General features: G+C 41.9%; 1 protein-coding gene across 11 annotated transcripts in view; it reads left to right on the top strand.

Annotated features, from left to right (window-relative positions):
- Positions 1 to 13627, top strand: part of SHANK2 (SH3 and multiple ankyrin repeat domains 2) — a 690873-nt gene that overhangs the window by 128361 nt on the left and 548885 nt on the right. For all 11 annotated transcript variants that reach the window (XM_075927697.1, XM_075927699.1, XM_075927698.1 and 8 more), the window contains one exon: positions 3122 to 3238. In XM_075927697.1, coding sequence (XP_075783812.1) covers positions 3122 to 3238 — 117 coding nt within the window. The remainder of the gene's footprint in view (positions 1 to 3121; positions 3239 to 13627) is intronic.

A 13627-nucleotide genomic window follows, 5' to 3' on the forward strand; every position in this document is an offset into this window, starting at 1 on the left:
ATTTCCACAAGTTGACTGTGCACTGAGTGAAGAAAAACTTCCTTTTGTTTGTTTTAAACCTGCTGCCTATTAATTTCATTTGGTGACCCCTAGTTCTCATATTATGGGAATAAGTAAATAATTTTCCTTATTCACTTTTCCCACACCAGTCATTATTTTATAGACCTTTATCATATCCCCCATTAGTCTCCTCTTTTCTAAGCTGAAAAGTTCAAGTCTTTTTAATCTCTCTTCATATGGGACCCGTTCCAAACCCCCAATTGTTTTTGTTGTCCTTTCCTAAACCTTTTCTAATGCAAATATATATATTTTTAGATGAGGTGACCACATCTGTACACAGGATTCAAGATGTGGGCGTTGCATAGTTTTTATATAGAGAGATATTTTCTGTCTTATTCTCTATCCCTTTTTTAATGATTCCTAACATTCTATTTGATTTTTTGACTGCTACTGCACTCTGCGTGGATGTTTTCAGAGAACTCTCCACAATGATTCCAAGTTCACTCTCTTGAGTAGTTGCAATCAAATGAGTCCCCATCATATTGTACATATAGTTGGGATTGTTTTTACAATGTGTATTACTTTACATTTATCAACATTACATTTCATTTGCCATTTAGTTGCCCAATCACTTAGTTTGGTGAGACCTTTTGAAGCTCTTCACAGTCTGCTTTGGTGTTAAGTATCTTGAGCAGTTTGGTATCATCTGCAAATCTTGTCACTTCACTGTTTACCCCTTGTTCTAGATCATTTATAAATAAATTGAATAGGATTGGTTCCAGGACAGACCCTTAGTTGTGTCTCTCCACTTGGAAAACATACTATTTATTCCTACCCTTTGTTTCCTCTCTTTTAACCAGTTATCAGTCCATGAAAGGACCTTCCCTCTTATCCCATGATAACTTACTTTAATTAAGATCCTTTGGTGAGGGACCTTGTTAGAGGCTTCCTGGAAAACTAAGTATACTATATCCACTGGATTCCCCTTGTCCACATATTTGTTGACCCCTTCGTAGAATTCTAGTAGATTAGTAAGGCATGATTTCCTTTCACAGAAACCATGTTGACTTTCCCTCAACAAATTATATTCATCTATGTGTCTGACAGTTTTTTTCTTTACTATAGTTTCAACTAATTTGCTGGGAACTGATGTTGGACTTAGCAGTCTGTAATTGCCAGGATCACCTGTACAGGCCTTTTAAAATATTGGTGTCACGTTAGCTATCTTTCAGTCATTAGGTACAGAAGCTGATTTAAAGAATAGGTTACAAACCACAGTTAATAGTTCTGCAATTCCACATTTGAGTTATTTCAGAACTCTTGGGTGAATGCCATCGGGTCCTGGTGACTTGTTACTTTTTATCAATTTTTTTCCAAAACCTCCTCTAATGACACCTCAATCTGGGACAATTCCTCACCCAAAAAGAATAGCTCAGGTTTGGGAATCTCACCAATATCCTCAGTTGTGAAGACTAAAGCAAAGGATTCATTTAGCTTCTCTGCAATGTGACTTTATCATCTTTGAGTGCTCCTTTAGCATCTCAATCATCCAAGACCCCCTCCCCCGCCCGATTGTTTAGCAGGCTTCCTGCTTCTGATATACTTAAAAACATTTTACTATTACTTTTTGAGTTTTTGGCTAGCTGTTCTTCAAACTCCTTTTTGGCTTTTCTTATTATATTTTTACACTTAATTTTACAAAGTTTATGTTCCTTTCTATTTTCCTCACTAGGATTTGACTTCCATTTTTTAAAAGATGTTTTTTTATCTCTTACTGCTTCTTTTACTTTATACCATTAAGCCACGGTGGCACTTTTTTGGTTCTCTTACTGTGTTTTTAATTTGGGGTATACGTTTAAGTTGGGCCTCTACTACGGTGTCTTTGAAAAATTTCCATGTATCTTTCAGAGATGTTACTTTTATCACTGTACCTTTTAATTTGTTTAACTAAGCTCCTAATTTTTGTGTAGTTCCCCTTTCTAAAATTAAATGCCACAGCGTTGGGCTGCTGAGGTGTTTTTCCCTCCACAGGGATGTTACATTTTATTACATTATGATCACTGTTTCCAAGTGGTCCAGTTACATTTACTTCTTGGACCAGATTCTGCTCTCTCCTTAAGACTAAATCAAGAGTAGCCTCTCCCCTTGTGGGTTCCAGAACCAGCTGCTCCAAGAAGTAGTCATTTAAGCTATTAAGAAATTTTATCTCTGCATCCCATTCTGAGGTGATATATAGCCAGTCAATATGAGGATATTTGAAATCCCCCACTATTATTGAGTTTTTTATTTTGATAGCCTCTCTAATCTCCCTTTGCATTTCATAGTCAGTATCTCCCTTAGCATTTCATAGTCACTATCACTACCCTGATCAGGTGGTCAATAATATACCCCAACTGCTATATTCTTATTATTGGAGCATGGAATTACTATCCATAGGGTTTCTGTGGAACGTTTTGGCTCATTTAAGATTTTTACTTCATTTGGTTCTACATTTTCTTTCACGTTTAGTGCCACTCTCCCCTCAGCGTGACCTATTCTGTCCTTCTGATATATTTTGTACCCTGGTATGACTGTGTCCCATTGATTGTCTTCATTCCATCAAGTTTCTATGATGCCTATTTTATCAATATCCTCCTTTAATACGAGGCACAGCATAATTTTCAATTCAAATTTCCTTTCCATTTTTAAATGTTTTGGGGCCAAATAAGGCACATAGTGTCAGCTGCTGCCCATAGCATCCAAATGTGGGTCCTGAATCCTTCCTGTGATAAACATAGCAACAATGTAGAAACAGCACTTGAGCTCTTGCAGAAGGAGATGTACCATTTACTTACTAATGACTGGTTTAATAAGATATAGGAGCGCTCTCTTTGGAGGGTCTGAACTGTGCTGAAAGAAGGGTTATTTCATGATGGACCTAAGGAGGAAGAAATAAAGGAAGAGAATGTTGGGGATGGTGTCTTTTGGTGTTTCTACTGGGATTTTAGAATTACATTGAATAACTGGGAATTAGGTTATAAGGGTGTACCATATTCTTCTATGAAGAAGTGTGTAATTGGAATATTTACCTGATACAGTAAGACTATATAGTAATCAAAATGTTAAATTCATGTCTTTATAGGCTTGCCGATATGGACATGTCCAACATTTAGAACACTTCCTATTTTATGGAGCAGATATGGGAGCACAGAATGCCTCAGGAAATACAGCATTGCATATTTGTGCCCTTTATAACCAGGTTAGTTGTTATTCTTCTATAGTGTTGTATTTCTGTGCCTTTGTGGAGTTTTTTTTAATCTTTCATTGATATGTACTAAGTAGAGAGAACAGGAAATGAAATTTTCTTTCTGTGGAAAATCTTGCGTTTATGAAAAAATTCCAATTGGAATGAAAAATTCAGAAATGGCAAGTTTTCATGGAAATAAATTTTAGAAAAAAATTGAGGCCAACAGAGGAGCCAGGAAACTACAGAGGCTTTCTGACTGTTTACCGGAAACTATGAAATAAGAAACATTTACTGAAATACTGAAGAAAAATTGTCTATATTGACTATGCAAAGTGGGCCTAACTGTCTACTGCCTTGTGTCTTATGTAGTCATTTACAACTTTGTAAAGTGAGTGAAAATATAACTATTTTGATTTCATAGCACTTTGCATTAGGTTTGCATAGGTGTGAATGAACTCATACAGATAAGATCCAGGTTTGGATCTTTATTTGATAAAATTGATGGAATTGTGTACATTCAAGTTGGAGATCAGCATTAACTATCAAAATCCATTACAGAACATTTTAATTCCTCTTTGAGAATGGATTTTTGTTAATCTATTGGGTCATATTCTTACTTTTCCAGCACTAGTGTAAGGGCCAGATTCTGCAAACATACTAGTATAGGATATTGTATCCCTAAGTACAGAGTAAATCCATCAAACTCAATGAAATTACGCTAATCTATGCTGAAATAAGTCAGATCAGCATGTATATCTAGGGGTTCCCTTTCATCCATCCAACACTGAACTGGCTCAAGTCCCCACTCAGTAACCTTGGGAATTCACTCCCCCCCCGCCTCCCACCATCCCCTCCCCTCCCCCTCGGGTGCCTCTGAGAGGCAATGCCTCCCCACTCACAAGCACAGAGTCTGAGTGTGGAAAAAAACCTTTCAATGAAAGAGGGAGAGAAGTAATGTGGCATTAACTTGGGAAAACACCACAGAGTTCATAACCAAACCAGGGATAAACATCCCAGCTCAGGTAGGTTTGGCAATGTCCTTTGCCTCTCAGGCTCACAAGTCCAGCAATGTAAGTGTCTATTCATATGCCCAAACTTTCTCTGCACCCCACTCACAGTTGCTGTCCTTGGTCAGGGCAGACCAGAATTCACAGGTGATCTGCAGAGTTCATCTCCCATCCTGAAGGAGGTGGGTAGGAGGCATCTTACCCACTCTGCTGATCACTCACCAGCCACCTGCTGTCTGGTGCTGTTCTCTGGTGCTGCTTTGCTGCTGGCCACTTGCCACTGTTCCCGCCAGCTTCTTGCTCCCCAGCTGGCCACCTGCCGCTGCTCCTGCTGGCCGCTTGTTCCTGCTAGCCGCCCCACTGGCTGCCTGCCTGCCAGCTGTTGCTACTGGCCTTGTGATGGATTTGGCTCTGGGCCAAACCTAGTGATTTCAGCTTCTCAGTGATTTCAACTCTTGGCCTGCAGCACACTCCATCCAAAAGATTCCAACATTCACAGGAATAATTTTAAAATAATAAAGAGACTCCTTATGGAGTTAGAAGGAGGTGGGGGGGAGGGGGAAGAGAAGCAAAACAGGTGGAACCAGTCTTACAGCTCATGCCTGGAGGATATGTAGCCTGCTGGTTCAGAGCTCTGCCCTCTCTCCCTCTCCCCCCCCCCCCCAATTGACTTCAGAGAGTCTGGAAGAGAAAGCCTTGTCCATTTGATAGTCTTTACAATGATAGTGTCTCTCCTTTGAACTGAGTTAAACACAATCTACTTTTCTGCATTCCCAGTAATTGTGAGCATTGGTGGTTGTATTTTAAAATTCCTACATTTAAGGCTAACATGGTTTGTGACCCGCAACCGTGAAATGAGATATAATTCTAACAATTGAATATCTATCAGGTCTATAGCAACTGAACTGGATTTACATAAGCACACCCAGGATTTCTTTCCAATTCCAGCATGAACTGTATTTAAATAACAACAGTTGAATACCTTATAGGGTAAGCAACTGAGTGAGCATAATCACAACCAGGATTCCTCTCCCATTCCAGCTGGCTGTAATGGAAGCATTGATTCAGACCCTGCTTGCATCTAATCGTTACTGATTAGTTTACTTTTCTCCAATAATAAAGCCCCAGTTCAGCAAGGCATTTCCACAAGCCTAAATTGAAGCATGTGAGTAGTCTCACTGACTTCCATGGCACTGCATGCACTGACCGTAAGAGAGACTATTCAGATACTTGAATTTAAGCAAGTTTTCTAGGCTTCAATTCGATGAGGCACTTCATGACTAATTGATGGGAAGATAACAAAAGCAATAGTACACTAGTGTAGAGCCAAACGTTGCCCCCACTTGTATCTGGCAAAGGGATTGAGTTGTAAGTGATGGCAGAATTTGACCCTGAGCAGATCTACTAAATAAAAGAAATCAAGGAAAACAGAGCTGTACCTCTTAAACTATAGCTTTCTATCTCTGCAGTGTTTTAATAATTATGGGCCAGACTGCAGTGAGTGGCTACACAGGGGCTGTGTCTACATTGGCACCCTTTTCCGGAAAAGGGATGCTAATGAGACACTTCGGAATTGCAAATGCCGCGGGGGATTTAAATATCCCCCGCGGCATTTGCATGAACATGGCTGCCGCTTTTTTCCGGCTCGGGGCTTTGCCGGAGAAAAGCGCCAGTCTAGACGGGATCTTTTGGAAAATAAACCCTTTTCCGGAAGATCCCTTATTCCTCTTAAAATCAGGAATAAGGGATCTTCCGGAAAAGGGTTTATTTTCCGAAAGATCCCGTCTAGACTGCCGCTTTTCTCCGGCAAAGCCCTGAGCCGGAAAAAAGCGGCAGCCATGTTCATGCAAATGCCGCGGGGATATTTAAATCCCCCGCGGCATTTGCAATTCCGAAGTGTCTCATTAGCATCCCTTTTCTGGAAAAGGGTGCCAATGTAGACATAGCCTAAGGGTTTAAAATGCCATCAATGATGCTGAGTTGGCTATGCAAGATCTATTCTGATTTTGAATCCAGACATGAGGCAGAGAGCAGAGATTGAGTTTCTGATTCTATTGCCTTGCATGCAAGTGCACAGAGAGAAGGAGGGAGTTGGCAGAGCCTTCCATGTATGAGCAAGCAGCACTAAATGGACAATGGGAAAGTTATAGCCTACTCTGCCAGGGTCTTAAGAGGGGCTGGAAATCAGAGGGATATTCAAGTTGAAGTTCTTTCCGGAGCTGCTACTGGAGTATCACACTTTCTCAGGACTGACAGTAAACTCTCAGTCCAGTCATCTGTTGGGAGTCAAGTTTGGCTCCATTATGTTTGAGTTGTAATCATAGCAATGAGCTGCCACTGGTATGTCTGCTTTCCTACAGCCTCTTGTTTTGAATATCTGCAAGTGAATTTCAAAGGCCAAACCTGCTTCTTTATTTAAGTGAATAATGTTGAAAGTTTAATGGGACTACTACTAAGTAGAAGGAAAACAGCGCTTTGTGCTTTTATTTTCACATGGGTCATTTTATAACATTCCAGCACTGTGTGTATTAAAACCATGTTAGGACACTGTGCATGTAATGCTACAATGAATTAGAAAAACACAAGTCATAAGGCATGCTTGTAACTAGTAAAACATCTGTTAAAGCAGCTGCTTCTTAATTAATTACCATCTTGATTGAAAAAGCCTTGTCAAAGCAGATTTCTTCACTTCCTTTGGTATGTCTAAAATATCTTGACTTTTTCAAAGGACGTGATTTTTGGAATAATTTAACATTTTCAAAGATCAGCGTGGCTTATTGTTCAGGAGTCAATTAATATTAGTTATTAGGAATCCAGTTATGCAAATCCTTACTTCTGGGTGTAGAGCTTATTGTTGGTTGAGGTATTCAGGTATCATGGCAATGAGAGCTGTACTAAACAGAGTGTTCATGACTATGTCTGGACCCGCTGTTGTCAGTAGAAACATGGCCTAAGAGGACATAAGTGCAAGCACAAGTCCTGTGTGGTGAGGTATAGAAACCCCACAACTGGTCTGGAAGGGGTTAAGTGACAATACTGAGCCCAGGTATCTAGACCCCTCCAACCCTGCAGAGCATGCTTTCCTAAAGAAGGGGTTGAAAAGGGAGCAGCTCACGTCAGAAGGGGGAAAAGGACTAAAGGCTTCTGACAAGGGTGCTGGAGAAGCCTACTGAGGAAGTATGGCTATATGCTGAGCTCAGCTGGGGCTGACAGCTTGGTTACTTTTTCTTTTCACTTATCTGGAACTGAAAGTGGGGGAAAGAAAGGCAATGGTAGGAAGTGACTCAGGAAAAGTAACTCAGAGGGCACTTCTGGGGCCAGACTCTAGGGCCCGGGGTTGAACATGGTGGAGGAATTCAAACCACCTACTCACCTCACTCCACCTCTGATTAAAGTAAGACCAGCATTGTAGAATTGACCCACCTGGAAGGGGTATCAGCTGTGCTAATTTCTTGGCCACCTAACCCACCAAGGACTCTGTTACAACTTATGAACAATTTATGAGTTGTGATGCTAGCAGACCAGGTGCCAGCTCATGTCAAGGCTCCCATATCTCAGCTAATACCGGCAAATACAGAGCTGGAGTTAGTCTGGCTTGACTGTGTGTTAATATAGATAAAATAGGTATTAGTATTCTAAGAATATGTTTAGTGTTTAGACTTTGAATGCTTGTGTATTGCTGCCTGCATTAATCTCACTTATAACATCAGTGACCCATATTGCAAGGTAATATTTAAGTATTTGTATTGCCAGCCTCGGTTACAGAGTAAATCACCAGAGAGGAGAGAACCATTAACTAGTATAAACTGTTGCTCTGCAACACAAGGTGTTGTGTCCTGACTAACTAGGAAGGCCCATCAACACCAGATGGACTTTTGTGGAATGTTAAAGAGGACAAAAAAATGTTGCTGGCCTATCTTTTGCCTCCATGAAGATAAACCATAGAAGTAGATCCCTCCCATCAGCGGAAATTGCAGCTCAAAGCACGCAAGGAAAGGGAATAAATCTCCCTAACAAAAAGGAACTGTATCTTTATGCTGCTTGGGACTCTCTCGGACCAGGTTTCTAGGCATAAGCAAAGGATCCCAGCTGCTTAGCCCAAGTTAGCCCTAAATGACATAAAGAACTCACTTATTATCGAATGTTCTTTTACCTTTTAAAACTTAAAACTGTAACTCATATGTGTAAATATGTTTACCTGCTTTAATCTAGTAAACAACACTTTTTCTTTTATTATTTAATACATCTTTAGATAGGTTATTAGAGCATTGGCAACAAGTGTTGTCTTTGGTATAAGTCTTAAAATGCCATTGACCTGGGGTAAGTGACTGGTCCTTTGGGACTGGAAGTAACCTGAATACTGTGTTGAATCCTGGCATTAGAAAGTCTCAGAGGGGTAGCCCTGTTAGTTTTTAACTGAAAGAACTTACAAAACAATAAATAATTCTGCAGCTCACGAACAATAATGTAGATGGTATCTCGAGCTTTTGTGGGCACAACCCACTTCTTCAGATGAAATCTTGGTGTTAGAGACCTTCTGTTACAAAGGTAGGTTAACCTGGGTGATGAGACAAATCTGAAAACCCAAGGAGATTGTCTGTAACTTCGTGTTGAGGTTGTTCTAGTGCACAGGGAATTTGCACTTAATAATCGGTTGGTGAAATCTAAGTACAGAACTCACAACTTGAGCCCTGCTTCCTAACACACTGCCCTGAGGTTGGCATTTATGTTCTTAAGTCATTGAAATGCAATTTGACAGGTCCTCTGCAGAGGAACTAATTTCATTTTAAGTTCAGTAGTAAAACATGGGCCCCAATTCAGCAAAACACAGACTTAATTGTAAGCATGTACTTAAATCAATCGCTGCTCAGCAAAGCTCTTAAGCATGTGCTTAAATGAATAGGAAGCTTGAAATCTGAACCATGATCTAATGCCTGTCTTTGAGGCTTGATTCCATTTTTGTTCTTTATGTGAATGCCCTGCCTTCTTGTTATATATTAGGTGTTTGTGATGCCATCAGCAGTAGTAAAAACACACTAGTTGATTTACTCTAGTAGCCATTAACCATGCTCTAGATGTCTGAAATTCTGTTGCAGTCATAGGTGTGTGCACAGGGTGTGCCGGGTGTGCCCAGGCACACCCTAAGGACTTGGGCCGGCTAGCCTGAGCCATTTTTGCGCCCTGGGCCCCACCCGGCCCGGCAGCACCACGTGGCCCAGCAGCACGGCGTGGCGCCGTGCCCCTGAGGTGCCCGGGAACACCTCCACCCAGCACAACAGCACAGCGTGGTGCCCTTGAGGTGCCCGGGAGTGCCCCCACCCACCACGGCAGCACGGCGCAGCACCCTTGAGGTGCCCAGGAGCACCCCCGGCAGCACAGTGCAGCACCCTTTAGGCACCCAGGAGTGCCCCTGCCCAGCCTGGCAGCATGGCATGGCGCCCCTGAGGCACCCCATGCTAGGGCCCGGCCAGCCGGCCTGTAGCTTGGGCCGGGTCTGACTCCAGCCCCGCAAATAGGAAGGCAGAAGCTGAAGGTAAGAGAAGGGAAGGGATGGGAGGGGAAGGGGGAAAAAAAGAGGAACGGGTGGGAGAGGAAGGGGCTTGTGCTGAGGGGAGGGGACAGGTCAGGAGAAGAAAGGGGAAGGCACCAAGGGACAGGGGTGCAGAAGAGACAAATGCCAGGGGGCCCATGTGCAGACAATGAGGAAAAGGGTAGGACGGGAGGTGTCAGTGGGAGGGGGGACAGGGTGATGCTGGGAGAGGAGAGGGTAAAGGCATTGGGGATTAGAGGGGGAAGGGAGAGGTGCTGGGAGAAGGCTTGAAAGAAGGGGTGGGCATGAGGAAGGCAGGGATGGAGCAAGGCATGTGTGAGGGCACGGGCATGAGAGGAATGGGGGCAGAGGGTGGTGACGGGGTGGGCACCAGGGAAAAAGGGGGAAGGGGCAGTGAGGGAAGGGGGAAGCACCAGGAGAGTGCAGGGCTAAGGGAAGGTGCAGGTGTCAGGGGATTCTGCGGGTGAAGCAGAAGGGCAGACACCTGCAGGGGAGGGACCAGCACCAGAGGAGAGAGGCAGGGCAGGTGTGTAGAGGGAGGTGTTAAGAGAGGGGATGAGAATGGGTAGCTCACATGATCGGAGTGGGGCTACTGGAGCAGTGGGCACAGGGGGGAGAGAAGGGCTGGTGGAGGGGAGCAGGTCTCAGGAGGGCTGAGGGCAGTGAGAAGGGCAGGAGTCAGGACAGCAGAGGAGGATGAGGGGTTGGGGGGCAGCAGGAACCCGGGGAGCTGATGGAGCAAGGGGAGGAGACATGGCAGCAGAGAGAAAAGGTAAAGGTTTATGAGATATTTATTAATAACTTGGGTGCCACAGTGGCACATCCAAACAAGCCACATGAACTCAGTACTGGTGCACTACACAAAATTCATTCTGCTCATGGGAGGAAACTGAGGGAACACTTCCGCCAGCCTCTCCGCCCCCAAGTTAATGTCACATACATTGGGTTAATGCAATTGCAGGATAGTTGCATGAGGGGGGTTTGGTGGGGGCCAAATTAATCCCTGTTGGTAGGAGGATGGTGGGAAAAGTCCTTAGAGGGAGGTCACATGACACCTTTTACTTCTGGTTATGTGCCCATCTTGCCCCCAGAGTGTTACCTACAGAGGTGTGGCCAATGGGGGTCAGGGGCATGGTTAACAGGGGTCAGGAGTGTGGCTAATGGGGGTCAAAGTACATTTTAAAAAAATCTTTGGGTGCACACCCTAATGAAATCTGCTGTGCACGCCTATGGTTGCAGTAATATAGGGTACGTCTAGACTACATGGCTCCGTCGACGGAGCCATGTGATTTGTTGTTTTGGCAAAGGCAAATGAAGCCGCGATTTAAATGATCGCGGCTTCATTTACATTTACATGGCTGCCGCGCTGAGCCGACAAACAGCTGATCAGCTGTTTGTCGGCTCGCGCGCTAGTCTGGACGTTCCCCCTGTCGACATCAAAGCCCTTTGTCGGCAGCCCCGGTAAACCTCATTCCACGAGGAATAACGGGGCTGCCGACAAAGGGCTTTGATGTCGGCAGGGGAGCGCCAGACTAGCGCGCGAGCCGACAAACAGCTGATCAGCTGTTTGTCGGCTCAGCGCGGCAGCCATGTAAATGTAAATGAATCCGCGATCATTTAAATCGCGGCTTCATTTGCCTTTGCCTATGTGTCTAATCTACATGCCTCTGCCGACAGAGGCATGTAGTCTAGACACAGCCATAATGTGTGAGCCAGAAAGTGTGATGCTTTGGGGGTGGGAAGAGAGAAAGGTCTTTCTTTTAGGAGTGTGCTAGCCTCATGATCTTAGTGGAAAAGGTTCCTTATACGGAACACATTCAGAACAATTAGTATATTGAAACTTCACACACTGTAGTTCACGAACCTTTACCAGAAGTTGCTATTTTGCATGTAGTAGCTCTAGTGGATATTTCTGAGCCAAAAAGTTCTCCTTTTGGATCTTTTACTAGAGCTCTGCATCCTGTGACTTCACTGTTATATCCCATGTGTTCCCTGTATTCTGGGCTGACTGATCAGGGATATATGAAAATAATAAATTAATTAATGGCAGTGTGGTTGTTATAACCAGTAGGTAAATGATATATATCTGTACAGCCAGGGGAATGGAGGTGAATGGGAAGGATAGGCTGGAGGGTGTCCTTTTTACCCCATAATTCCTGTAGGTGGCATCATTACCCATTTGATTTTTTTAAATCCCAACATGCATTGTTGGGGAATACTCAGTCAGTAATTGCCCCTTCCTGGATGTCAATTAAATGAGGACCTGCATATATTTAAAGTCACTTTATGGTCCCTGGTCTCTCAATGACATTCTAGCAATAGAAAAAAGGAGAAGTTATTAGTCTATATTTTATAAATTATGCAAGTATGACATATACATTCTTTAAAAATGCAACCTATTGATTTTTTTAAATTTATTGTGCTACTATGAAATCAACTAATAGATATTTGATTTTAGGCAACAAATTAAATCTAATCTTCTGACCGCCCACATATCTTTATAAAATTCACTTAAATCCCGGAAGGCTAAAAAGCTACTTCATATTTGTTTCATAAACCACAGGTAAACTTCATTCAACAGCAAATATCAAAGGTTATTAAACTGTCAATAGTGTACTTTGTCAAAAAGAAGAATTTCAATATTGGTAGAAAGAATCTTAACATTTAAGTGTTCTCAAACTTTTGTGATATAGGCTTTTTTTGAACTGATAAACAGATCTGGTTGAAAAATGAAAGCATTTTTAGTGAGAACTGTCCCATGAATACTTAAAAAAAATCTGATTTTTTTTTAAATTTTCTGTTCTTTATAAAAACTGAAAAGGCCAGAAGGAACCATTGTGTTCATCCAGGCTGATTTACTCTAACACGGTCCATAAAACTTCTCCAAAATAATTCTTAGAGATTATCTTTTAGAAAAATATCCAGTCTTGATTTATAAATTTCAAGTAATGGAGAACCTACAGTTACAGTGGTTAATTATCCTCAGCGGTAAAATTTGCTTGTATCCAGTTGGCTGTGTTACATCTTTCTCTGCTAGAATGAAGAGCTTACCACTAAATATTTGTTCCCCTGGTAGATACTTACAGACTAATCAAATCACCTTTTAATCTCTTTATTAGCTAAATAGATTCAAGCTAAATATTGTTACAAGCCATTTTTTCTGATCCTTTCCCCCTTTCTTTTCACTTGAAAGGGAAAAAATATAAGGGGGAGAGACTGGAAAAATCTGTTTATAAAAAAAATCAACCATAACCATCATATTCTGTGAAAACTTTCATTTTCGGAAATATTTACAGATATTCTTGATGGAAATTTTTTGATCAGCTCTATTATAAGGCACTAAGGATACAGTTATATTCTCATGTTACAGAAAACACAGCAGTTGTCTTTACATGAAATTAGGCATGAAATTAGTATAATAGAATCCCAGTGTATTTAATTGCAAAACATAGCCGCTATATAAACTGAAATGTAAACAAAAAAGTGATCAAAAGTGGTGCAGTTTTGTCCTACACATAGTACCATGGATGGAATCTCTTTCATATTCTAAAATACCCTAAATACCGATGTTTTGTGGCTATACAAATCCCAGTGAGCTAAAACTTAGTACACATATTAATAGCCCGAGAGATACAAATTTACTAAAATTTGCAAATCCTGGAAACAAACAAGATCAGTTGAATTGTTGGATGGGAACTGCAAAAAGAGAGGAGTGAGAAGAAGGGGAAATGTATTTTCAGAACTAATTTGTGTTTCATGAAAGATTAATAAATTGTAAATTAAATGTGAACTAAGGTAATTTGAAAATTAAATAAAAATCAGTTTATAAAAATCGTAAGTTTA

Source organism: Pelodiscus sinensis, chromosome 4 (genome assembly GCF_049634645.1).
Source record: "Pelodiscus sinensis isolate JC-2024 chromosome 4, ASM4963464v1, whole genome shotgun sequence".
NCBI lineage: Eukaryota > Metazoa > Chordata > Testudines > Trionychidae > Pelodiscus > Pelodiscus sinensis.